This window comes from Cladophialophora immunda (genome assembly GCF_000835495.1).
Source record: "Cladophialophora immunda strain CBS 83496 unplaced genomic scaffold supercont1.6, whole genome shotgun sequence".
Lineage (NCBI taxonomy): Eukaryota > Fungi > Ascomycota > Eurotiomycetes > Chaetothyriales > Herpotrichiellaceae > Cladophialophora > Cladophialophora immunda.
The window spans coordinates 3,157,886-3,182,834 of record NW_015622546.1 but is presented as its reverse complement, the minus strand read 5'-3'; the positions used below and the strand labels follow the sequence as shown (position 1 = coordinate 3,182,834).

The 24,949-nt window shown below is 53.8% G+C and overlaps 5 protein-coding genes across 5 annotated transcripts; 2 read left to right on the top strand and 3 right to left on the bottom strand.

Moving 5' to 3' along the window:
- Positions 1–2,696: 2,696 nt before the first annotated feature.
- Positions 2,697–7,514, bottom strand: PV07_10571 (uncharacterized protein). Its single transcript, XM_016397909.1, has 2 exons — positions 3,537–7,514; positions 2,697–3,484 (listed from the first exon to the last, which is right to left on the bottom strand). The coding sequence occupies exons 1-2, from the start codon at positions 6,961–6,963 to the stop codon at positions 3,252–3,254; spliced, it is 3,660 nt and encodes a 1,219-aa protein (XP_016245100.1). The 5' UTR covers positions 6,964–7,514; the 3' UTR covers positions 2,697–3,251.
- A 911-nt stretch (positions 7,515–8,425) lies between these two features.
- PV07_10570 (uncharacterized protein) lies at positions 8,426–10,120 on the bottom strand. Its single transcript, XM_016397908.1, has one exon. The coding sequence runs from the start codon at positions 9,996–9,998 to the stop codon at positions 8,712–8,714; it is 1,287 nt and encodes a 428-aa protein (XP_016245099.1). The 5' UTR covers positions 9,999–10,120; the 3' UTR covers positions 8,426–8,711.
- Positions 10,121–10,275: 155 nt separating this feature from the next.
- Positions 10,276–12,885, bottom strand: PV07_10569 (uncharacterized protein). The gene is made up of 8 exons (XM_016397907.1): positions 12,395–12,885; positions 12,234–12,336; positions 12,076–12,172; positions 11,871–12,026; positions 11,495–11,818; positions 11,324–11,443; positions 11,195–11,269; positions 10,276–11,138 (listed from the first exon to the last, which is right to left on the bottom strand). The coding sequence occupies exons 1-8, from the start codon at positions 12,498–12,500 to the stop codon at positions 10,515–10,517; spliced, it is 1,605 nt and encodes a 534-aa protein (XP_016245098.1). The 5' UTR covers positions 12,501–12,885; the 3' UTR covers positions 10,276–10,514.
- A 749-nt stretch (positions 12,886–13,634) lies between these two features.
- PV07_10568 (uncharacterized protein) lies at positions 13,635–16,645 on the top strand. The gene is made up of 3 exons (XM_016397906.1): positions 13,635–13,851; positions 13,934–15,699; positions 15,752–16,645. Exons 1-2 carry the CDS (start codon positions 13,773–13,775, stop codon positions 15,397–15,399), a joined length of 1,545 nt encoding a protein of 514 aa, XP_016245097.1. The 5' UTR covers positions 13,635–13,772; the 3' UTR covers positions 15,400–15,699; positions 15,752–16,645.
- Positions 16,646–20,474: 3,829 nt separating this feature from the next.
- On the top strand, positions 20,475–23,849 carry PV07_10567 (uncharacterized protein; the record flags this gene model as incomplete). The annotated part of the gene is made up of 6 exons (XM_016397905.1): positions 20,475–20,612; positions 20,666–20,851; positions 20,919–21,322; positions 21,405–21,703; positions 21,903–22,116; positions 23,474–23,849. The coding sequence occupies 6 exons, from the start codon at positions 20,475–20,477 to the stop codon at positions 23,847–23,849; spliced, it is 1,617 nt and encodes a 538-aa protein (XP_016245096.1).
- Positions 23,850–24,949: the final 1,100 nt, after the last annotated feature.

Below are 24,949 nucleotides of genomic sequence, written 5' to 3'. Positions count from 1 at the left end.
CTGGCTAGCGCATGCCCTTCGCCTCTGTGCAAGTGCACGTAATGCTCTTTTCCGCCTCTCCGCTCACCCTGGAATGAGCCGACCACTGGCCTCCGCGGTGCTACGAATACATGCTACATACCAGTCATGTACTCATAGGGATATTGTAAGTGCTGACCCCCGGCATTGTCCCCCTTCCAATTCCCGCCTTTTCTGCCCGGGAGGAATAAGGAGAAGGAGAAGGAGAAGGAAGGATAAACATCCCCGGCTGGCTCCGCCCCCCCCCCCCCTTTTCGCGACCCGGGGAAGAACGGACCTTGTATCCCGACGCGTCCTGCGTGAGGGAAGACCCTGGGCTTGATACTTGGTCCTCGACGCCGCGCTGTGCGTCCTCGGGTCATGAAACCCAGGCACAGTCTCCAGCCAGAGGGCGAGAGAGCAAAAAGGCAAGATGCAGGATGCGGGTCGAGAGTGACAAAGAGGGGAACAGGAAAGAAGAGCTGGCCTGTGCTTGCTTCCCCCCCCCCCCTCCCTCCCCCTTCCACCCCTACCCCAGGATTCGGAATTTGTCATCCATCATTGTTGTCGTTTTTTGTTGTCGTCGCCGGTGTTGGCTGCTCTACCTAGGTATGTAGGTAGCTAGCGAAACTTACACGGCTACTCCCCGGAGCTCTCTGCGAGGGGGCCCGTACATGGGTGTCTTGGGTACTCTTGCATGCATGCATGCATGCATGCGTGTGCATACAGACGAGAGAGGGGAAGAACAACGAAGCTGCAGCAGTCGACGCGAAGCGAGACGAGACGACGCATAGGCGAGGTATCGAGGGGTGATGTCGAGGTTGGAGCTTGAGCTACGACAGCTCGCCTGGAGCACGGGGGATAGCGACGACTCTTGGTTTTCCACGTCCAGATCCCCGCCTCGGGCAGCCAGGTGTTGTAATATCCGACGCTCCTATCCTACGCGGTACAGCCAGTCTGTCATTCTCTCCACCATCACCAAAGAGGGAGCGTGGGAACGATCAGGTATGCAAAGGACTGAGAGAGAGGAGAGATATCCCAATGCCTCTTCTTCCCTTGGGACGATATTCACTCTCACCCACACACTTCCCCTCCTGCCCTCTGTCTGTCTGTCTGTTTCTCTCTCTCCTCTTCTCTCGTCTTCTCTGATATGCGGGAGTCTCTTGCTCCCAGCCTACATATGGTCCTGTGGTTCAAGGCCTTGACGGGAAGTCATGGAATCTACTGTACTAGTATAGGTAGGTAGGTAGACAGGTAGGCAGGCATGTAGGTTATTTACGTAGCTCGCGAGGCCAGGGCCCCGTCGAAGCCTCGAGGGGAACTCCGCGCGCTCGCTCAAAGGCTCAAAGGATTCTCCCTGCATATTATATCTGCGTCCCGCCTCAAGGACCAGGGCCAGGGGCCAGGGCCAGAGCCAGGACTAGGACCTAGGGTTTAGGGCTACATAGTAGCCACCTCCCGAGGACCTCCCCGAGTACATACCTAGGCATCTAGGTGCCGACTGTACTGGTGTACATGATGAAAAGAAGCATCAAGAGCAGCGAGGCATTCGGTGTAATCTGCAATGCAATGTCAAGTGTTTGCCCCGGTCTGCCGTGGCGGGTTGGGGTTGGCACTGCTGGACGCTGTATCCTCCCACATTCTATCTATCCATACATGCATACATACACACGCTACATACATACTGTAAATCCCTCGCTCCCAAAGCACGGAGGAGGAAACCGGGTCGTTTCGCGGACGGCCAAAATCCGAGTACCTGTACGTAGGGGGTGCGAGTAGCGTGGTGTCGTGCAGCCATGGTGTCTATACCCTAGTGTGGGCTGGGGTGGGATGGGATGGGATGGGATGGTAGAGCATAGCATAGCATAACAGAGGAGAAGTGTTGGTAGTGTCGGTACAGAGTCAGGAGGGGAGAAACGGGTAGGTAAGCAGAAGGATGAAGCAGAACGGACACCAGCGATTTGAACATGCATACCGAGGACATACATACCAAGGAAGGTCGATGAGCAGGTACGTAGCGAGCGAGTCATCCAGCCAGCCAGCCAAAACAAAAACAAAAAAATAACAAAAGAACCTCTTCGTCTTCGTCTTCTTCTTCCCATTCTCTCCCGCCCATGTCATGTCCGAGTATGTACGTGTCTACGGGGGGTAGGTAGTACATAGGTCCATACCTACCTACATCCCAGTCTCTCCCTCTCTCCCGGTTTATCTATCCACACATCCACACATCCATGCATCCATGCATCCCATGCATACCGAGTCTTACTACATACCGTCCTCAACCCGTATTCGCTTACTCGCGTCGTTGCCGAAGGAAGGGCAAAGAAGCAACTCGCCCACCCACGCACGAGGATGCATGCATACGAGTTACATGCACAAGGACACATCAGGGCCTCGGGCCTCCGAGATCCCCAGATCCGCGAATCCTTCGGGCGGTGCAGGGAACGCAACGCGTTGGGGCCACGGCCGAGCCAGACGCCTCGGAACAAGCCTCACCACTGACCAGGCCGAACAAGGACCACCAGCCAATGGGGGCGGAGCACATGGTGACGCCGTCGCAGAAGCGGGCCAACGCACTAGACTCGTCAGAGAAAGACTGGAACGTCAGAGGGATGCGGCAGCGAGACGAGTACGAGGTACTCGGTACACAAGTACCTCAAGCGCATAAGAGCCGGGAAGGACCACCGACAACAACATGCTCATGGCACAAACGGATTCTGGATTGGTCGCTCAATTACATTACAGCATCGCCTGGAAACCATAGCTCCGAGGGTCGTGCTCTCGTCTCGTTCTTCTCCCTCCATCTCTTCCTGGCCCCATTGTCATCGCCCCCGACAGCTTTGACCTCCGCTCAACTTCTTCCAGCTCTAGGCTGGAAGCAAACCCCGGCTGACAAACATTGGATATCAATAGTCATCTCCCTGTCCTCGGAACATACGCCAAAAGCGCCATGCACTATGTGTCCCCATGTCCGCCCCGAAAATGACACGAAAGAAACTTTCAGTCGCCAGCAAGATGACATTAGTAAAGAATGGTCCAGTGGCCCACCCGTTCTATGAACAAAAATAGCGTGCTTTTGGGAGGCTGAAGAAAGTCAATTCGCTCAGACCTCCATCTCCCCTCGAATTGGGGAGAAGAAATAACGCCGCGCCGAGTCAGCAGTCGTCAACAAAAAAAATATCGTGGGTATCATGGCATCATCATCATCCCCTTTTTGCGAGGTTCAAGCCTCGTTTATGTTCTGTTTCCATTGTTCACACCGCCGGCACTCCAGGCTTCGAGGCAAGACTGCCCAATAGAGCTTCTGGAGGCACCCGATGGATGTTGGAATGTTTGTCCGTGTAAGGCACGCTGGGAACGCTCTTGTATCCAGCGCGCTTTCTTTGGATGTAGTTCAGGATGATGCCGATTAATATTATTAGGAAGATGGTGCCTAACGCAGCACAGAGGGCGACAAGGATGACAATCCCTAAGGAATGCCCACCTTCTGTTTAAAAAAGTCAGCGGTGATCGTTTCGAGAAGAGCTAGAGTTACTTACCACTTGATCTGAGAACATTGGTATGAGAGGAGAATACCTGGCTTATGCTGCCAGGGCTTCCATCCGCTGTCGAAGCCAATATTAAAGGCTCCATGTGGGTGCCGTTGAACAACGCTGCTGCTGCGTTTCCGAAACCAGGAATGTTGAGTTGACCTGTCACCAGCAAGGCATAATCGTTGTCGAGGTATGGGGTCGACCCGTGATCGCGAGTCAAGGGCATGATTTCCAGACCGCGAATAGTAGTTCCAGCGCCAAAGGCATCCGCGACTGGTCTCACGTTGACTCCTTCGATCTCTACCAGAAATGTTGAGCCGTTATTCGCCGTACCTGCTACCCACATGTGATTCGCATCGGTGGTGGCAGGACAGAACGCCGTGACGGGTCCAGGAATACCAGCAATTTCATAAACAGACCACGTTTGACTGCCAGTGTTGTAAGTCGCAAGGGACGTCTGATTGCCTTGAACCTTCAGATTGCCAGCAGCCAAAAGATCTGAACCGGTCCTCCAGAACAGAGATGAAACGGTGCCTTGCAATCCAGTCCCGACTGTATTCCACTGGCTCGTTGAGGTGTCGTACATGCAAACAACTGGACAAGAGAGATCTTGCGAAGTCCGGTCAAATGTGCCACCCACATACACGGCTGTTGTGCCTGACCGGGGAGCTATGGCATTGACTGCCACGCTATCACCTTGCAAAGCTGCCGGTTGGATTGCTCGATATGCCGCGGTGCTCATGTCGTACAAAACCAGGCCGTTGATGTTGGTGTTCTCAACACGCCCGGAGATGGTGCCACCAGCAAAAAGAATGTTCTCCGAGAGAGCGAGGGCCAGAACGGTTGAACTGGCATCCATCCCTGCGGGAGGTCCCGTCACCCGGTTGTTATTGGAACCATTCAAGAACATGAGATTCTCGATGGCGGATCCACCGGTTGCAGTTGCACTGAAGTGTCCTCCCATGACGGTCACATTTTGTCCATTGCCGGTGTAATAGAGGCCTGTAGTGACACCAGTCACATTCTGCGTGGCTTGGGCAGCTCGTTTTCTTGTGCTAGACTGAGCATCGCTGGGCGTGATATCGACAGGAAGTCGCGAAAGTGCGACCTGACCACCGGATTGAGACTGGAGGCCGGCTGCGCCACTGATGGCCAGTCCGAGGGAGTTGATTGTTCCCGCACCGAGCCAGGTGTTGTTCGGTAGGAACGTCGCAGCGTACAATTTACCAACCAAAGCCTCCTTTGGGACGTTCAGATTCGCCAGCCAGCCCTTCTGTGAGGGAACCCAGATTGCCAATCCGTCCACCCGAGACACCGAAGTAGAATCAGACGCGAGAATCCGCGTGAAAGAGCCGCTGAAGGCGACCACAGTCTCTGGACCACCACTCTGGGAGATGTTTAGTTGCATCGGTTCAACCGCCTCCACTGGGCCGTCCAGTCCAGCGCCCAGTGGGACCCATGTATTTTTTGAATACTGGTACGCAGCGACATTCCTCAGTCCGTTCACATTGCCCTGGGCAGTGTTGGTGAAATTGCCCCCAACATACAGAAAGTCATCTAAGCTGTACATGTCGTTCACAGCCGCATTCAGACCACCGTCGGGCAAAGAGGATGCATTATTGTTGTGGAATGCCATAATGTTCTCGAAGACGTCGTCGGAGAACCGACCCGCTGCGTAAATGGTGTCGTCACGCGTTGCCAGTGCCAAAACATTCGCATTGGCCTTGAGGGTGGTGCCGGCGTTGTTGATGGCAGACTTGGAGAAGTCGGCTGTGGCGTAGTCGATAGTGTGATTGTTGGGATCATAGTCGAACAAGCCATTTAAACCACCGGTTGTGGAGGTGAAGCCAAACTTGACTCGAGACGCGACAACCAGTTGCGCAGCCTGTTGTCCTGACGGCCTGAGTGTCACAGATGGTCGAAAACCTGTTGTGGTGGCGTCCACATGCCCTTGGTACACTATGTCGTACTTGTCAAAATCGTTGGTTTGGAAGAGCGTGGTGCCGAAAGATTGTTTTCCGTCCTGCGTCAGGCTGCCAGTGACATTAACAACGGCGCGTGCTGAGCATGAGCTATCCTGCAGACAGCCAGGGGTATAGACAATGACGGAGTAATTCCCACTCTGTGGTACGTCGGGCTCGAAGACTATGAGCGTGGTATCAACGGTTGTGGGACCTACCACAACTGTGAGATAGTCGGACACGCTTTCCCTCGAAGGAGTCGTATACCAAGATCCCGTCGCAGTGGCTTCGGATCGAATGCCAGTGGTTTCGCAGGTGGGTTCATTAAACGCTTCGACGGCGTAAGAAAAGATGTCATTTTGAAAGAGTTCAATGCCCCCCAGGCCACCTCCATTTCCGTACCAAGCCGAGATATCAATGGTGAAGCTGTTCATGCCTACCAGATTGACGAAATAAAAGTCTTGATACGGCTGGGACGCGTTGTACTTTGCCAGCGGACATGTTGACGAGCAAGAAATGAGATCTCCAGTGGCAGGGTCTGTGGTGGTGAAGTTGAGGATGCCATCGAGAGGGTGTGCCGTAAATCGCCACGTCTTTGTACCTTTTCCACTCTGACTTGTCTGCCATAGTCGGAGCTTGGTTGGCTCGAAACCGAAAGCCAAGTCCGCACGCCAACTACCTGCAGTATTGTCGGCCAGCAAAAAGTCAGATGAGCCATCCGAGCTGTTCGAGGGGCAGACAACGTTCTTCGGATCGCCCAAGCCTGCCGTGCTCGTGTTCCCGCGGGCGGTGAGATTAGCGGTCGAGAGATTGATCACCTGAGATTCGGGGTTCTTCAAGGAACTGGACGATATATTGCCCAGGCCCGTGAAAGAACCTCCAAAGATGATGTGGCCGTCGGGAGCTTTGGTGATGGAGCTGACTGGACCATCGAAACCCGCAAAGGGCAAGCTGGACCAGCCACCCGCCGCCCATCCAATTGCATTTGTCGAATTACCCGCGTCAAAAGCACCACCAACGTACAGGATTGAATTGTCTTCGTCACAATAGAGCGCCGAGACGGTGCCTTGCACCCCGCCGATCGCCTGGACCTCCAGGGTGGTTGCGTTGATCCAAGCTAGAGATCGCGCTGCGACCCCTCCGACACTGGTGAAATTACCTCCAACCACGATTCCCATGAGTGTGCTATTAACCACCAGCGGACAGAGTGCTTCGATGCTGGCGTCGGTGGAGGACAAAATGTCGAAGCCCCCATTTGGTAGCTGGGACAATATCGACTGTGTGCCATTAGATCCTTCTTGTTGCCCAATTGACGTGTAAATAGAAATGGCGTCGAAGTCGCCGGCGAGAGTAACTTGGCCCAGGGACTTGATGTCGAGATTAGGTGGAGGAACGGACTGTGAGACCGCTTGCGCCGCGAGCAATAGTAGAGCGGTCGACACCTTGGAGCCGAACCGTGACAGCAGATGCATGGTTCGACGCGATCTGTGCCTGCGCCGTAGCGACCAGACGGAGGAGGGAGGGTGCTACAACGGTGATATTCGTAGAGGCATGCTCAGTCGGTGACGACGCGGACCACAGGCCTGGTGCTGGTGGTGGTGGTGAGCTTCTAAAACTGGGATCTCGGAGTTGGGGGTCGTCCAACGTAGTCGAGCGCGATGGATTTAAACTGATGACGGGAGACAACACGCGTGGGCACAGGACTGAGAAGGAGCAGGGATGGGACGAAACGGAGTGGTGCTCTGGTGGTGGAGCAAGGAATTAAGAGGGTGTGTTGATGTTGTTTTTGCACAACCGAAACCCAAACCAAAACCCTAGGGACGGTGTTGTGGTCAAGAGGCCGGGGAGGGGGGGATATGGCGAAAAAAGGACGACGGGTAGGAAGGAGTGACAGTCGTGAAGCTGAGGATGCGGTGGTTTGCGAGGTGGTGCAGGGAACGGGAAGGTCAAGATGAAGATCCTTGGAAAAGAAGCTGCCAGTGACGAAAGGAGATTGTCCGTAGCGGAAAATGCGAACAATGGGATGTGCAACGCAATTGATGGGAGGAGATGTTGGAGGCTGCGACGGGGCAAGCCACCAGCTGCCACTGGGGGAGCCTGGGAAAGTTCTGGGCAGGAAAACAAGGCCATTAGGCTAAGTGGGGGTGGCCGGCGTGGGCTTTGTACCACCTGCACAAGTGCGACCCAGCAGAGGCCCGAGAGTGGTCAATCTGGCACGACAGGCCCAGGAGGCCCAGGAACAATCCGCAAGAAGCTTTTGGGCTCCTTCGGTTGCTGCAGAGTCGGATGTCCAAATGCCCGGCGTCACCCAGTCACCCAGTCAGGCCCCGTGGAATGCCTGCAGCCCACCGAGGCCACCTGTAAGCTGCTCGAGGCTCCTCCATCCATCTCCCCAGCCTCAATCTGGGCCCCAAATTGCTGCCGCCAATGGCGGCCCAGAAACACCCCTCAACGCCCATCTTCTCCGATCGACTGGACAACAGAACGGCCACAGAATCTTCTGCCCTTCTCGAATGAAATCACCAGAGATGGCTGCGGCCGCGCACTTCTCAGATTTGTTTGTGTACGAGAGGCCCAACGCCCGTCCAGACACGCAAGACGTCCCAAGACGTTCCAAAATGTCCAGCTCTCGCCCGGTTCTCTGCCTCAACTCAAATCTGACGCCGCGGCAAGTGCAATTTCCCCAAAGGAGTGTAGTATAGCCTCTCCCTACCTCATGCTTGCACAGGGAGGGACCGAGTCTTCCTGGCTCCAAGCGCAATTTGATTTGACCTTCAGCTGGGTTCCGTCCTCCGGGCGGAGTGGCACTGGCCAAAAGTTTCCGTCACCTGCGTAATCGCTGCCATCAAACGATCGAAACTAACAATGTGCGAGTACTCGTCCACAGGGAGAAAAACCAGGAACTCGACACTTCGGCTGCTGGAACACCGTCGTCATCGGTCAGGGAACCCCATGCTTCGAGCCCTTCGGACTTCGACGAGTCGACGGCCAGCACGTATTCCGTAGCACCAGCCAATGTTGCTCTGCTGCTTTTCCTACATACGAGGTGCTACTGTCTGACACACGTCAAGCCCCCCACGAGAAAGAGGAGACACGAACACACGTGATACTGAAACACTGAATGGTGGTGACGGTCCCCATTGAGTGATCCGTGATCAACACCCGTGTTTCGAGAGTCCGATACCCTGGATGCTAGCAACACCACGGACAAGCAGCTCCATCATTTACGTCGTCGCCGCTTGACCCTTTCGCTGGAAGTCGTCGTTATCTCTTCTTCAATGTGCACCACGGTCTTGGACTCATCCTCCTCCTCAGGGTTCCGCTTAAGGGATACCCGTTGCGCAGTCTTTTTCTTTACAACCTTCTGCTCCTCATCATCTCCTTGCTCTCCTTTCTCTCCTTCCCCTTTCTCGACTTTGACTTCCACTCGTGTTGTGAGTCTCTCGGCAAACGTCCTCAAGTCCGCCGTGAACAACACACTGTGCGCCCACCCAGCCTCCTTCCCCCATATCCTCCGGAAATGGTTCGCGACCGCGTCGTATGTCCCCTTGGTCATACTGCTATTTTTCCCCTTCCCCAGCTTGTAGTCTCGTTGCGCAATCTGCCATACGTGTGTGTCGACCGGCACTGCTTCTCCCCAACCCAACCCCATCAAACACACACAATCCGCCACTTTAGGTCCCACGCCTTGCAACTCGAGGAGTTGCTCATGTGCCTGGCGATAGCCGTCGCGGCCTTCAGGCTTCATTTCGCCGGCGGGGGACGGCTTGGTGGTGCCGTACGCAGGAGACTCCGGGTTCCGAAGGGTATCTATCCAGCCAGCTTCTCGATCCTCGGCAATGATTCTGGCAGTCTGATAGATGTATTTTGCGCGATAGCCAAATCCCAGCTCTCTGAGGTGGCTCTCGACATTCTTGCCCGTCAGTGCTGACGGCTCCGGAAAGTCATGGTACGGTCGACCCTCCAGAGTGCCAATGTATGTCCCGTAGTGCGTGCACAGCTTGTCCACCATCTGCGAGATGCGTATGATATTGTTATTGCTGCTGCAAATGAAGCCGATCAACGCTTCCCAAGCGTCCTGCCGCAAGATCCTCACTCCTGTAAACTTGGGCGCCTTCTTGCGAAAGTTGGCGTCCGACGCCGACCATTGGGCGTAGAGGGTTTCAAGATTCGGCTCCAGGTTGAGGTAGTGCTGGATCAGGGATCTGGTGTCGTCGTTGTCGTCGCAGTCCTCGTCTGGAACTGCACTCGGTGGGATGGACGAGGGAGGTGTCAGAGGCGCTTCGAAAGCCGAGCCGGTGGTCGCAGATGCAGGCCATATCGAGCGGTACTGGATGTGCGATTTGTCGGGCTGAGACAATTGCACAATGCGACCGCGAAGGGTACATGCCCAGGTCTGGTCGTCGCACTGGCGCCAGCGGAAGGACTGCCCGCAGCGCAGGGTGGTTGCGAGGCACAGTTCGTTCAGGGAGATGGGCAGCCTGCGCCATTCGCTGATTCGAGTCATTTTGGGAAGTCTAGGGCAGGCAGAGTCGACAGTTGCCAGAGAACAGTGAACAAATGGGAATAGCTACGCCGTCCTGCACAGAATTGAAGTCGATCCCTGGCGAACTCGACGCAGCCGCAAGCCACTAATCCCTAGGCATGGAGGTCGCAATAGGGGGGGGGGGGAGCACTGAGGCTCCGGACTTTTGAGCAAAACGCGATCGCGAAGCCGCCGCGTCCCCGCGCGCAAGTGACTTGCATAAACCCACTCGGCATGCTCGCTGATTCACTATTTACCGGTCTAGGCATCATTCTTCGTAGGAATTCCTATCTGCAATCCATTTTTCGCTGACAATTCTTTGCCAACGACCCTAAGACCCTCATAAGCCCTCCGAATTTACATCCCTTTTAATCGCATTTCCATCCACGCTGAAAGTAGGCTAGTTAGAGCCCGAAAATCCCAAAAGTCCGTGTTCGCTCAGAAACCCATCTATTGTGCCACCCGTTGAGATCCTGCTCTTTTCTCCCAGACACACATTCACTCGAGGTCGAGTCTCTTTTCGGGCTGAGATTGTCCAAAAGTGGCGGCGGCATCCCGGCCAGTGACGACCGCTTCTCCGTGAATAACAACGTTGTCGTCGAGGATCGAGTTGCTGAAAATCAGGTACTCGTGCCGGCCTTTCCAGAACCAGTACACTCCACCGAAGACCACGACTCCGGCAAGGATGACAATGGCCCAGTTCATGTTCGCTATCTCGCCCACGACGGGGACGTACTGGGGGAAGACATAGAAGAGAACCACGATGATGCTCCAGAGCAAACCCGCAATGTTGACGGCGTAGCCCCATCGACCAAGGTCGAAGTGGGGTCGCGGTGGCAGGTGATGACGACCTCGCAGAACCACGCAAAGGATCGGCACGCAGTAAGAGACCTGCAAGGCGACGCCACCGCCCGAGATGATGGCGTAAAAGGCCAGCGAACTCCCCAGGACCAGGAGGCCTGTGAGGAGGTTCAGCACAATAAAGGCCATCATGGCTCGGAGGGGCATCTCAAATCGCTTGTTGACTTGGGCAAAATAGTCCGAGTAAGGGAAAGCTCTGTCGCGAGCCATTGACCACGCGAGACGTGACCCGGCGGTGTTCATGTTGACAATGATCAGATACTGTCCACGGTCAGCCGTTTTGTTACAGGCACCCCGGTCTTGACTGAGCCACGTACGTTCAGGCCCATCATCATGACAGCAACCCATATTCCTCCGCCGTATGTCGAGTTCAGCACGTCCATGAACCATGCCTGAAGAGTCATTAGTTGAGTGACACAATCGCCAGCGTGGTTTGTGGTCCTTACCACATAGGAGGAGGTGGCTTCGAGATAATTTTCCCAGTTGGGGCCCACTGTGTAGCACATAACGATGGCCGAAAGCCAGGCAGTTACGCCAGCCCACACCATAGACCACACCATGACTCGCTGTTCTATAGTCAGTACACCTTGCTCCACGGCAATGAAGCGGGCACTTACAGGAGCATCACGGGAAGCGTTTTTCATCTCTTCGACCAAGTGCATCACACCATCACTTCCATAGAGACCGTATATGGGAACGTACATGCTCAGAATGAAGACCCATCCCTTGGAGGTCCAGCCTGACGTGTTGAGGAATTCCGTGAAGACAAATTTGGAGCTGTTCTTGTCGGCTAGTACCAGAAAAACAATTGTCCAGATGAGCGCGTTCGAGATGTTGAAGAATGCACCAAAGAGTTGCAGGGCAGGAAGATATTTTGGAAGCAAATTCGACAGCGCAGGAGCCACTAAAAAGCCCGTATAGATAAGCCAGGTCATGTAGGGCTATGATGATTTAGTAGGTACAACATTAACGGAATATCACAGTGATCCTCACCTTCCAGTCGACATTTGGATGTATGATCTCAACGAGAGCCGCCACAATTTCTGCACTGTTCAAGGCACAGGAGCTGGCGGTTGAGATTTCTCCCACCAGAACGCACCAGCCGACTAGGTACGATAGGAAGCGTCGTGAGTTCTTGGGGGCAACAACCTAGAGGATTTAGTGTCCAACGATCTGTCCCCGGGGCAAGGAAGCGTACCTGGGTGTAAAATTGTTGACCTCCTGCGGTAGGCCAGATGGAGCAGTATTCGGCCAGTGAAGCCATGACGAGGAGTTGCCCGATCGTGACCACGACGCTGCAGGTTGCATCCGTTAGAGGCGTGCCTCCACAAACAAGCCCTTGACACTTGAACTCACGTTCCCCAGACAAGGCAAACCGGTCCACCGAGGGTGAATATGTAGTAGAACATGACAATGTTGCAACTCCATGAGCATAGAATGGTGGTTTGGTACGCCATCACTGCCCCAGCGCTTATTAGCCACTTGATAGTCCCGAACTGGCATTTCACGAGACTCACAGCTCCAGAAATTATATGTCCGCTTCAGCTCTGGCTTGTGGCCGAGGCTGATGAGTGTATTCTCATCGCTGCTCAGACCGACCGTATCATCCTTGATCGTGTCCATCTCGACGAAACAACAACGGTTGGGAGTCCCAAAAGCGGACCACTGGGCGCAAGAAGGAGGCGGAAGGGTGTAATTCTACTCATGGAATAGAGCACAATATATCGTCCCTTTGCTGTAGAGATGTTCGCACCAGCTTTCTGATCCGAGTTCAGATTGAGTGACCCAGGATGTCAAATGGCTGAAGTTTAAATTACTGCGTACACGTGGGAGCTCGCTCCTCTCCTGCTCACTCCACCGTGTTCTCCTTTTTGCCACCAAAGAGAGTCTAGCTGGACACACTTATCGAGACTCGCTATCTCTCTGCCGAGCGTCTGGTGGTGTAGGGTTGTCAAGAGATAAGAGGGGATGGAATTGCTTGAAAGGAATATGATAGCATAGGGTATGGAGAACGCGCTGATGGATCTTGAGGGGGTCGACAGATTCTGCTGGGTGCAGATGGAAGGGCCCCCCGTGTGCCCAAAGAGGTTGGTTTGCAACGGCCAGGTCCTTTTGGCCCCGTCGCTGAGGAGCTGGGCAAATCAAGGCCAGCACCATGATCAAAGAGGAGGTTTAGACGAACGGGAACAACCGGGCTTTTCTCTCGTCAATATCCCGTTCTAGCCTTAGTCTTGAGAGCTCTCCGCCTTCCGCGTGCTCCTAGCTGCAAAGATGATAAGCGTAAGCCGCGATACAATCAAAATGGAGTCGCACGGCGAACAGAACAAGAAGTCTCTGAAGGACGACAAGACGGAAAGACGGATCTATAGCCACCCTTCCCCAGATCTCGGTGGATATCGTCTGGTTGATACTTTGGTCGCAATATGTTTTTCCGATCCGGGATATAGGGATTCCATCCATAGCAGCGGGAGATGATGAGCACATAAGTTTGTGAACGCCCACCTGCCAAGGATACCTACTCTAGGTGGAAATAAAGGCGTATTTGATACCGATTGATCTCGTGACGGCACTTTTGATGGTGCAACTGGCCAGACGTGCGGGGTGTTTGAATAATGAGGCTGGATTTGCTCCGGACTCGTTGACTCGTTGGCCCGTGTCACGTGTTACATGCCACGTGCTGGCATCCCCAAGCAAATGTCCAGCCGCAACCGATAAGCTCTTTGCACACCTCGAGTTCAAACCCCCCCCTTCACTCAGCCTGGATCGTCTTTTGCCGAAAGCATGTTGTGCCCGGTGACACCGTGAGGCATTCTGCTGGTTCCATCTAACCCATCTGATAGTCCAACATGAGCAGCGACACCGCCTGCAGGCCCTGCTAACTGCCGAGACCACGCCATGAATACCGTTCACCACGACGAGGCGAAGGCTTCAAGTCAGGCTTCAGGGTCGAGTCCGCCCACCGTCGGGCCACAAGGTGCATACTTGCAATTTCTCCTCTGACCCTGAGCCAGAGGACAAGGTGGAAGTTGCCAATCAGGAGGCTGACTGTTGCAAAGATTGTCCAACCTGTGTCAAAAGACGAATCCGCTGCGATAGATCTCTCCCCAAATGTCTCAAATGCTCGAAGAAAGGACTAGTTTGTCCCGGCTACGGCCCTCGATTGAGATGGGCCAATGGTATAGCCGTTCGTGGACACCTCAAGGGGCGCACCACGCCACACATTGACAAACCGCCGCCTAAACCCAGCAGCACTGCTTCCAAGGACTCGACCTCTCCCAAGTCGGTCAAATCGCCCGAACAGAACAGCACTGTTCGACCCGCCCCGTTCGTGGACCCTCTAGAAACCCTGTTTCCTGGGTTTCCAGACCTGGCCACCAGGTTGCGGTTACTGGAGCATTATGACAAACAGATTGCGGGCTTGATGGTGTGGATAGACTCCGAGAAGAACGAATACCGCCGACTGGTCCTTCCCTTGGCCGACCAGCAGCCGGTGCTCCTCCTCGCCATCTTGGCCATCTCAGCTCAGCATCTTGCTGTTACCACGGGCAAAGAAACGAGCTTTCCCGCTCGCGCCCGTGATGCTGCCGTTACCATGATATCAAAACAGATTCAGCAGGTGACCGGTCAGTTGGCCGCAGGCTTTGACCTGAGCAGCCAAATAGACGCAGATACTGCTGTGTGGATGCTGGCCTCAATGCTTACCCTGGCTAACTACGAAATGACAGAGACAGAGACGGGCGCCGCGGCGGCAGACTCACACCGTCAAGCTGCAAGGACGTTGGTGAATGCCCTCGCAACAACAAACCGAGAGAATAACGCCCTCTTTCACTTCCTCCGGAACCAGCTTTCCATTTATGACATCTTGGCCTGCACCACGATTTTCGGACCTTTGAGCACTGTAGAGGTGATCCTTCCGGCACCCGATCATTCTAATTTGATCTTTTCCGAATTCCTGTCTCTCTTGCACAGGGTGACAGTATGGTCACGAGAACGACCCAAAAAGGCGTCACCTGGGAACTTCAACCTTGCCGACCTCCCAATAACTTCTGCCGATGCACGCGCCGGGTTCGAGCAGGCCCGAGGGTCTACTCTAATGGCAGCCGGTGTCCTCGAGCTACCGCGAGACGCAAGGCGGAGGGATTTTGTTCGGATCGTCGACATATACCACCATGCCGCGCTTCTTTACACTTACAGAGTCCTCTTCCGATGCCAAGTCGAACCAGTGGAGGTCGACGCCTCCACCATGGTCTTGTTTGAAAGGTTGAATCAGCTTGAAGACAAACCATCATGCCTGCAAAACTTGCCGTGGCCAGTGTTTATTGCAGGCACCGAATGCTGCGATGATCCGGAACGCCAGGCATTTGTAGCAAAAACGTATGCCGACATCGCCCAGGATATGGGGTTCAAGTACTACCTTGGAATCCTTCACTTTCTGCAAGATCTGTGGTCAAACAAGGACACCACCTGGACCGAGTTGGCGTGCCGTTATGAAGCAGGCGGAAAGAAAATCGTTGCTGTTTGAGGAAGATGTTGTGAGTTTGATGATGACGCAGACGACTCGGCCTTGATAGCCTCGATTACCTCTCGCCGTGTTGTACAGGCCATCCAACCATTCATCGTGGGTTTGACCTTTTACCCACTTCATGATTTCCGACTCTTGCAGGATGGTGTGAGAAGACGACGGGTGAGGGTGCGCTGTTTGGATGTCCGAGAGGTCGAGGGCACCTGATGAGAGCATCAGCTGCTCTGCAAGTTTGGCGACATATCCACAACATGGACACGGATATGTGTGGTGCCCTGATATGCGACTTCTCTTATTCCGGTTAGTAAGTTGATTCCATCACCTACTATCCAGGAACTGACCAAGTTGGCAGCAAACTCGAGAACCATACCTTAGGTTCCCGGCTCGCCGGACCAAATCCGGAGTAAAGTCTCCATGTGGCTTCTGCATCTGCCGACACTGTCGCGATCCTCCTCCGGGGTGCCATCCTCAACGCCTTGATTGGGAGCACAGTGATTGGTCTCTGGGGCCTGTGATAGCGTACCGACATCCTGACAATTCCCGGCATTCGTCTACGAAAACAAGGAATCACTACAATCACCAGCGACGATCACATCCGTACCGAGCACGTTTCTGTGTTGGGCGAGATAGACTACGGCTCAAACACCAGGACTCGTTCAGAGATGCGATTGAGCCGGATGTCAGACTTATGATACCTTCCCCCGCAAGCAGAAATTCACTGGATTTGTCAGCCGTGAACCTGGTCTGCCATGGGACTGCACCCTGAAGCTTCAGGACGGTCTTGGGGTATCCCCCAATTCACAAATCTGAGGGGCGGCACCAAGATAGTGAGTACCAAGCACCACAGAGTGCGCGAGTGCGACAGACGAGGAAGGTTTGGACCACCGTTTCTCAGCTTGCCTTGGTCCATAGCTACCTCGCGTCGTGTGCGGATTGTCGTCTGCTTAGGCTGATATTGCCCTGTAAGCTTGTGGGATGATCCATCGCACCGCTAACCGGGTGCCGGTTTTACCTTTTTCAAAAGTACTTTCGGAGTCCGTACCTTGTTAAGCTGTCCAAGGCGCATCCCTTCAGATGTCTGGACACTCCTCTCCCTCCGATACCGAAGGATCAGGCAAGGCTGCCAGGTTGCACAGAGGCAGGAATCATTTTAAGACTATCGAGGTCTCATTTTTCCGGGCGATATCGATTCGTGTGGCTCCTATCAACGCCTATTTCCATAACATAATTTATATATCCATCCTGATGTTTTGAGATTGGCCCAATCATACGCGAAGGAAATGACACAACACTAGACCGCAAAAAGGCGTTCGGTAGAGAAATAACGTCAACCAAGGCCCGACACGAAGGTGGATTGCGTACGGCGCCTGTTTGTTTCCACGCTCGCCACCTGCTGGATTGGGCATCTGTCGAGAGAGCTCGAGGCTCCGACGGTCAGATTCTCAAACAGGCTGTTGGTCGAACCCGGGTGTGTCTATGCTACGTTTCCCTAGTATGGTATGGTTCTCGAACGCCCCTCAAAATCCGGCCTCGTTCAATCGTTATCAATACTCCACAGTTTGCAATAGTCAAGCCGAGTCCGACTCTGACACTCTGTCAACGCGCGAGCTCAGAGGAAGTGGGACGCAGAGAGGCAAACCGGAAACCTCAGTCAACAAGTTCCCATTAATTCCCTCGAAACCCGCACGGTGACTAGAGGACGGCGACTTTCCTGAACACGATTCCTTCGTTTGATGTTTATCAGATTCACCAAGAAGGCCGTACCCCGCCTTCCGATATAAGCTCTACGCCTGACGCTCGCTCTGATCTCGATATCACTCAGTTGCTTCTAGCAGCTTTCCAATCTTCGGGAAATCAGGCTGTCATTGAAGATGGTCTTGAACAGAATTCTACATCAGCCTCCTGTCATGCATCCTCGGAGACGGCAGGACGTCACCCACAAGAATGTCCACCAACTCTTCCAAGCTCAAAGTTTCCAAGACGCCGTGGCTGCACGCCTAGCCGAGTCGGTCAGGATACCAACGGTTACGTATGATAGTATGGGTCACGTTGGGCAAGATCCTCGGTGGGAGGTTTTCTTCCAGTTCTCGGATTATCTGAGGAAGACATTTCCCAGAGTGTGAGCATGTCGTTTCGATTACATGCTCTGTGGTTCTAACTATCTCCCCAGATATGAAGCACTCACAGTCGAAACGATCAATGAGCATGGCCTGTTATATACATGGCATGGTTCACAAAATGCCATGAAACCCCTCTTGTTCATGGCACATTCAGACGTGGGTGTAACATATTGTACCACTTGAAATAAATTCGTTTGACATGGCTCAGGTGGTCCCCGCGGGCGAGTCAACCTCCGAAGAATGGACCTATTCGCCTTTTTCGGGCCACTACGACGGAGAATATATCTGGGGTCGTGGCTCTGAAGACGACAAGTCGAACCTCATTGCCATGTTGACAGCTATCGATTGTTTACTTGCGTGCGACTTCATACCACATCGGACCGTGATTGTCTCGGTCGGCTTCGACGAGGAGGGTGGAGCCGAACAGAGTTACGGCGCCAGGTGCCTCGCGGAGACATTGTTGGACAGATATGGAAAGGACGGTATCGAAATGATTGTGGGTTGATTCGACAACCGTGCTGGACCATTGCTGACCTCGAGTGCCAGTTCGACGAGGGTATCGCAGGCATTGAGAATCGTTTTGGGACCGACTTCGCCCTACCAGCAACAGCAGAAAAGGGATATATCGATGTCACTGTGACTGTCAATGTGCCAGGAGGTCACTCGTCTACACCACCTGACCATACAGCTAGTTTGTCTCCCTATTTCACTTGACAGGGCGGAACGTTCTGACCCAGAGACAGTTGGCTTTTTGGCTCAAATAATTCGCTTGATTGAAGACCATCCATTCAAATCACAGCTGGTTCGAAACAATCCAACTCTGACTTACCTTCGACAAGCAGCGCTGTATTCCAAGCAGATGCCTGAAGATCTGCGAGAGGCGATTCTCGGCGCACAGAGCTCGAAGAAGCTTCTCGATTATATGGAGAGCGACCGCGAGAGACGTGCCATGGTCAGAACATCCACGGCGGTTGATGTGATTCAAGGTGGAGACAAAGGTAGGCAGGTCAACGTGTGCTGGTCTTTGACATTGTCGAAACGGGTAGAACTGCAGTCGACAGCGAGGCTAATAGGTCTCTAGTGAATTCGCTCCCAGAAAATGCCAGCGTCCTTGTCAACCATCGCATTGCAATCCAGGATTCGGTCCAGGCTGTGAAAGACCATTATGTTCATCTCCTTGCGCCTTGGGCCCAGGAGCGAGGCTTCCAACTGCATCCTTTCGGTGCTAAGGCTCAAGATGAACCAAGAGTTCCAAAGAGGGCAGATAACAACACTGCCGATTGTGGCGACCTCACTCTTTCTGCACATTATGAGTTGGAATCTTCGCCGGTTTCTTGTGCAGAGGATGCTCGATTCAGATTGCTTGCAGGTACCATCAAAGGCGTGTTTGGGGACGACGTTGTCGTTGCGCCAGAACTGTTGAGTGGTAAGTCGACTCGACGAGTGGGTTCGTATTTTCATCGATCACACGCTGAGAACCGCAGGCAACACCGACACCAGATATTATTGGGACCTTTCGCCACAAATATACCGCATGTCTCCCTGGCGAGCGAGTCATGACCCCCGAGGGACCCGGATGCACACGGTGGATGAGAGGATGCCCATCAAAGGCCTCATGGAGATGGTACACTTTTACCACGAGTTCATCCGAGTGGTGGACGAAGTTCATGTCGAAGATCCTCCGCCCGTCCACAGTCAAGCTCGACACGAGAGCACCATTTCAAATGCGCCCTCACATCAAGTCTGTGTCAAATGAACGATTGGATTGTGGATGCTTCGACTCGGCGTGACAGCAAACGTCTCGAAGCGGTTAAAATCAGCGATAAAGTGAGCCAGTATTCCCTCCATCTGAGCAGACCAACGGCAAAGCATTCTATCAAGCAGACGCGATGGGCTGTGAGAGTATGCTGCCAAACAGGTTGCAGGTCCATGTCGAGAAGATCTGGCCTGGGTGATGAAAAATTCGACGCCTGGGTCGCCCAGAACCGAAAAGTCTGGGCGCTCGTGGGCACTAACGCTTCTGGAGGGTTTGAAGCAACACGGATATTATTCCCCGGCTCGGTAGCTGGCGGAATTAGGGAGAAAGAAGTGTTCAAGCACATGCGCTCAGGTGTAGCGGTGGGGGACCAGCTACATGTCAAAAGGTGCTTCACCTTGCTGGCGTGTTCTCCAGACCTTGTCTTCCTGGAAGCCCCATCCCAAGCGGTTCTTGGAAGTGTATCAAATTGGGAGGTCAATCTCCAGACGAAAGCATTGCTGAGATTGACAAGGTCCAGCTGGGACGAATCTGATACACCGGCGACAGTCCAAGACCCGCTTCCACTCATCTCATCGATCTTCCGACTAACACCTCTTGGAGCTAACTCCCTCTTATCCTTGTCACCACCCTTTTCTGTTGGCTTCTGCTCGTATACTCTAACTTATTCGGCACATTCGTCTATATCACACCTAAGCTTTCTCGTTTTGGTTTTGCACGACTGATACGCAGGGCCCTTCTCTATGAGATTCTCTACGAATAGCAGCTATTCGGGGCGTGATATGCTGCACGGAGCCAGCGACTCGGGTTCTCTGACAATGAACTAATGCCTGGCGCGCATTCGCTGTTGCGTTTTGGTCGAAACTGGGCCTTTTCAAACTGGGGCGGACGTGATGGAAGAAGAGCACCTCCATACATCGACGACAAAGGTAGATTAGGAGCCGCCATCTCGCAGCAGCCAGGGCGATGCTCTCCAAGCTTCATTCTCTTCTGTTTATTTCTTCTTCCATTTCCCTCAGTTCCGGCAGGAGAACATCCCAAGCATTCCCTTTTTGAGTATACAACCAGAGCTGGGCTACGGCTGCAGTCTTCTAGCCATTCCTTACGCCGGGCGCGCCCATTTGTGGCATTTCAATCATTCAACTTCTAAGTCCTAGCTATAGCTAGGAAGCTTACTACCCAGATCAATGGGCTCTCAGATGTCAAGACGAGGGCTCATGCCCGCATTCCTTTTTTCGATACTCACCATTCCCTCCTGCGCATCGGAAAACAACGCCCTAAACAATTTCTCGAAACGAGACCCCAAGAAAGCTACGCAGTCGCTGAGTTTTGATGGTGTAAGCTTTTGTGACGGACTGCATGCATGAACGTCGCTGATATACAAGGCCAGGGGTTTTGGTTCGCCGACGTGAAGGCCGGAGATGGCTCAGGCATGAATCTGCTTGTCGACACCGGCTCGACAAACGTGGTTCTCAACGCGGGAAGATACAAGCCGTCCAAACACTCGGTGAACACGAATGAGCCTTTTGCCGTCGCCTATGGAACGGCCGAGGGCAATGGCACGGGGTCGGCGTTTGTAAGACTCCCTTACAATTCAGCCGCCGCTCGCAGCCAGAAATCTCATTGTTGATGGTGTCACATAGATCAACGGGACGCTCTATCAGGACACGGTGACCCTTTCGGGTCTCGCGGTCGAGAATCAGACCCTCGGCGTCGCCAACGCGTCCGACTCGTCGACGACCTATCCTCACGACGGCATCATCGGATTCGGGGCGCAACGCTTTGCAGCAGACAATGCCACGTCCTGGTTCCACAATCTCTGCGAGAACGACCTGGTGGATGAGTGCCGTTTCGGGCTTGCACTGAGTGACGCCGCCTCTGGATCGCTGGTGGTTGGCACACTCGGTAGCGGTTTGTTTGATGGGAATTTGACCACCACGCCAATCGCCGAAGAGTGGTTCACGTATGGTGACATCGTCGTGGGAGGGCAAACGCTGGAAAAGGACGCCATTGTCGAGTTCGACAGTGGCAGCGCCGCGGTTGTTGGGTATATACGACGTCCTCCTCTGCCCCGTCCCTCTCCCAACCCTAACAGCATGTTGTGTACTGACGGCGGATGTGTGTCGCAGCCCAACCGACGCCGTGACCGAGCTCTTCACCTCGCTCGGTGCCGTCGTCTCCACCGCATCGACTCCTGACGGTCTTCTCTTGACGGCGCAAGTCTCCTGCTCGATCAACGCCACGGTGGGGTTCCGCTTCCCGTCCAGCAATGTCACCGCCACGGATCAGAGCGTCACAGCCCAGACCTTCGACGTCGCCATCGCCAGCCTGCTGGTTCCCTCGACAAACGCCTCGGATCCGAACTGCACCGTTGCGCTGATCGGACAGGACTTTGCGGACCTGCCGGGCTTGTGGGTGTTGGGCCAATGTACGTATCTTCTGCTTGCCCTTTTTTTTGCGTGATCTCTTGCCTTGTGGAGTCCGTTTTGTCTCGCCTTTACGGTCGCCTTTTCTTAATTCATTCCCCTTTCGCTTGACGCCATTGCGACCATGACCTGCAATGCCCTTCCCCTGTTGAGATCGATGTCAAATGCTAACCCGCTTATTCTTCGGCCTCTTTTCTCCAGCTTTCTTTCAAGGCAAATACATTGATCATAACCTGGACGATGGGACCATCGGACTCGCCAATTTGAAAGCCTCGCCCTCGAACTCAACGTCCGGTCCTTCTGGTTCTAATTCCGGCAGCGGCAGTGGAGGTTCTTCCTCGACCAACTCCGCTGCTAGTCTTCGAGGTCCCGTCTATCTGGTCTGCGGCCTGCTAATAGCTTACTTTGGCTTTGGGTCTGGGATGTTTTGAAGCTGGAGTGAACTCGGCGCTGTATGGGATTACATGCTGGCTTTTATCGGCGAATACATTGCGGCTCATCCACACCACGAACGTCACTCTTCGAAGCTGTCAAGTAGTTTGGACATGTCGATGGGCGGACAAATCAACCACGTCTGACGGTCAACCGGTTGACTACCCGGGTTATGTACGTACTCCACCTGGTTCTCTCACACACTCGATACGAACGAGTTGATTACTTATTTGTAGGAAGCGGGGATCCCGCAAAATGTACGTGTGGGCGAACCCAGACATTGTCGTATTCGTACTACTCCCCTTACCTACATAATGGGACGTTTCTAGGCGATTGGGAAGGGAGGGTGCGCGGAGACTCGGGAATGCAAGGGATCTCGACCACGCCCCTTGTTGCGGGGTGGTTGGCCTGTTATTTTAGGGTTAGCCTTTCCATCGTGGCCCTGCTTTTCTGAGATTATGAGGTGATGAGGTGATGAGCTGAGGTGGTTAGCACTTCCTCCCTCGACTGAGAGTCTATCCCTGCATGGGCTTAGAGAGGTGTGTCTGTCGGTGCTCGTTTGGAGACGGCGACTGCTTGGGTGTGCCTATCCCAACCTCAGTCTCCAATGTAAACGCGGTGAACAGGGAGATACTCGTTGGATTCCACACATATAATAATCTGCACATGTTTCCCAGGGAGCTTGTTTATGGGCATTTGCCCACATCATGACGGATGTGCCACCCAGAAGCCTCTTGGAAAAACCCACCACCAACCACCCTTCGCAGCAAGCCCTAATTAGTGGTCTAACAGGTGGCTTTTCAGTGGAACATCATATGCACGGTCTGCCCTTTATGGAGTCTCCCGCCGTCGCGCCCATCAGCGCATCGCCCCGCCATTCCATCACCCACCAATTGCACGCCGCGGGGGCGTCGTCTCAGCGTTGCATTCTAGAAAACCTGCCATCCTTGAAATCGCCCAGATGCAACGCCCACCACCACCAGAAAGGAAAAAGGGTCAATGGGTCGATTTCCAAAAGGCCTGAGGGTTCCAGGCCTCCTCCCCGCCCTTTCAACCCCATGCATGGCCTCGTGGATGCCCTCGCGCGGAGACCTTGATAGGTGCGGTGTGTGGTGCCCCCGGATCTACTTCTCTTTTCGCCTTCTTTTGCGAAAGGGTATAATAAGTTCGCCCCAACCCTGCCTCCATCGCCGTGGGATCTGAGCGAAGAAGAGCCTGCCCCATTGTTTAAACAAAAGCTTGGTGTTGCTTGAAAGCCGTGCCTTCTTATGTCCACGATCCTGTAAACCCAACTCTCTGGGTGCCGAGTACTTCTCTTGTTTGCGCTTTCTCTCATTTAGCTGGCCGAAAACCATTCAGGACGCTCCTTGTGTCCAGAAACCCTTCCTAAGTCCCCTCAATCTTCAACCTCCGGGGGGCGCAAAAATGGTGAACAACTCTGTTGTCGTGCCCGTGGCGGTGCTCGCCGCCTTGTCGGTGGCAATGTTCCTCTTCATCTGCTGGTGGTTCCCTCGCCGCTACAAGAAGGGCGTGGAACAGGAGATGAACATTATGGACAGCGAGCGGGCCGAGAGGGACGGAATCCACGTCGACATGGGCCAGGCACAGTTGGGCGAGGACGGCGCGCCGCGGAAGAAGACGCTCGAGGAACACATTGCCATCGCCCGGGAGCAGATACGACGGGGCGGCCACAACCCATCGACCACTCCATATTAAGACTCTCGACGAAGGAGACTGGCTTGAACTCACATTGAGCTTCATCCCTATTAAAATGAGACGGACGACGATCAAGATTGAGGATACCACATATACCTACTCAACGCAAATGAGCTCGAAGCACTCCAAATCCAGCTCCTACTGCCCTCCACCTTCACCGAAGATGTGGTCAACGTCATGGCGAAAAGGTACGGAAAAGCGCTTTAAGGTTGTTGGCCTTCGTCCGGTACAGAAGGGCCTCTTGCTGCTGCGGTTTACTGGTACGCCATGGAAGGAGCATGGCGTCCTTCGTTTGGCGAACCTCCACGAACCAAATACATTCAATCCTCGGTATTGCAAACAGACGGGGTGGACTCCGAAGTGATTAGCTGAGTCTTTCTGGTGCTCTGCTCTTTCCTTTCGAGAAGCATACCTGGTTGACGGATCTGGAAATTTGTCCTATATGTCGTCTTTCTTGGGAGGGATCTTTGTTGCCTGATGGTCACCAGTTCCCAGGCCTAGCACCAAATGGAAGGAACGGTGCAATCGGGAATATCAATGACTGATGCTTGGTACTTGACGACCATGCTACTATGAAGCTGCCTAGACCCTCTTTTCCCATTTTCTTTCTTCACTCTCTTGCTTTCCCGCTTTATCGGTACCACCGTCTGATCCTCTTAGCAACACGACCGCCACATGCATTCCAGTCGAATCTTTTTACGTGATGGGAAGCCAGTCTGGAATTGCGCTGTTGAGCGAGGAATCCGCTCGTCATTTCTGGGGGGGGAAATCAGGCGATCTCGGGAACTGCTTGGAAATTACATCGGTTTGGGGGGCAAATATCTGAGGAGTTCATCGATGTTATTCATCTGGCTTCCCACTTTTGGCGTAACCATTCACGTTTCTTTGCCTGATTCGGAGACTGTACCAGGAGACGATCAAACCACTCTAGAAGTTCCTAGTGTCTCCACCAGGACATCGACCAATTCGTCCTTTTGGATCTTTGGCACATGTCGCCCAAGGGATTGATTTCCACTCCGGACGGCTGAATATGAATCGTTGGCGACTCTGAAGATCACAATATAGCTGCAGATGCCTGTGAGCCTTTTACCTCATGAACG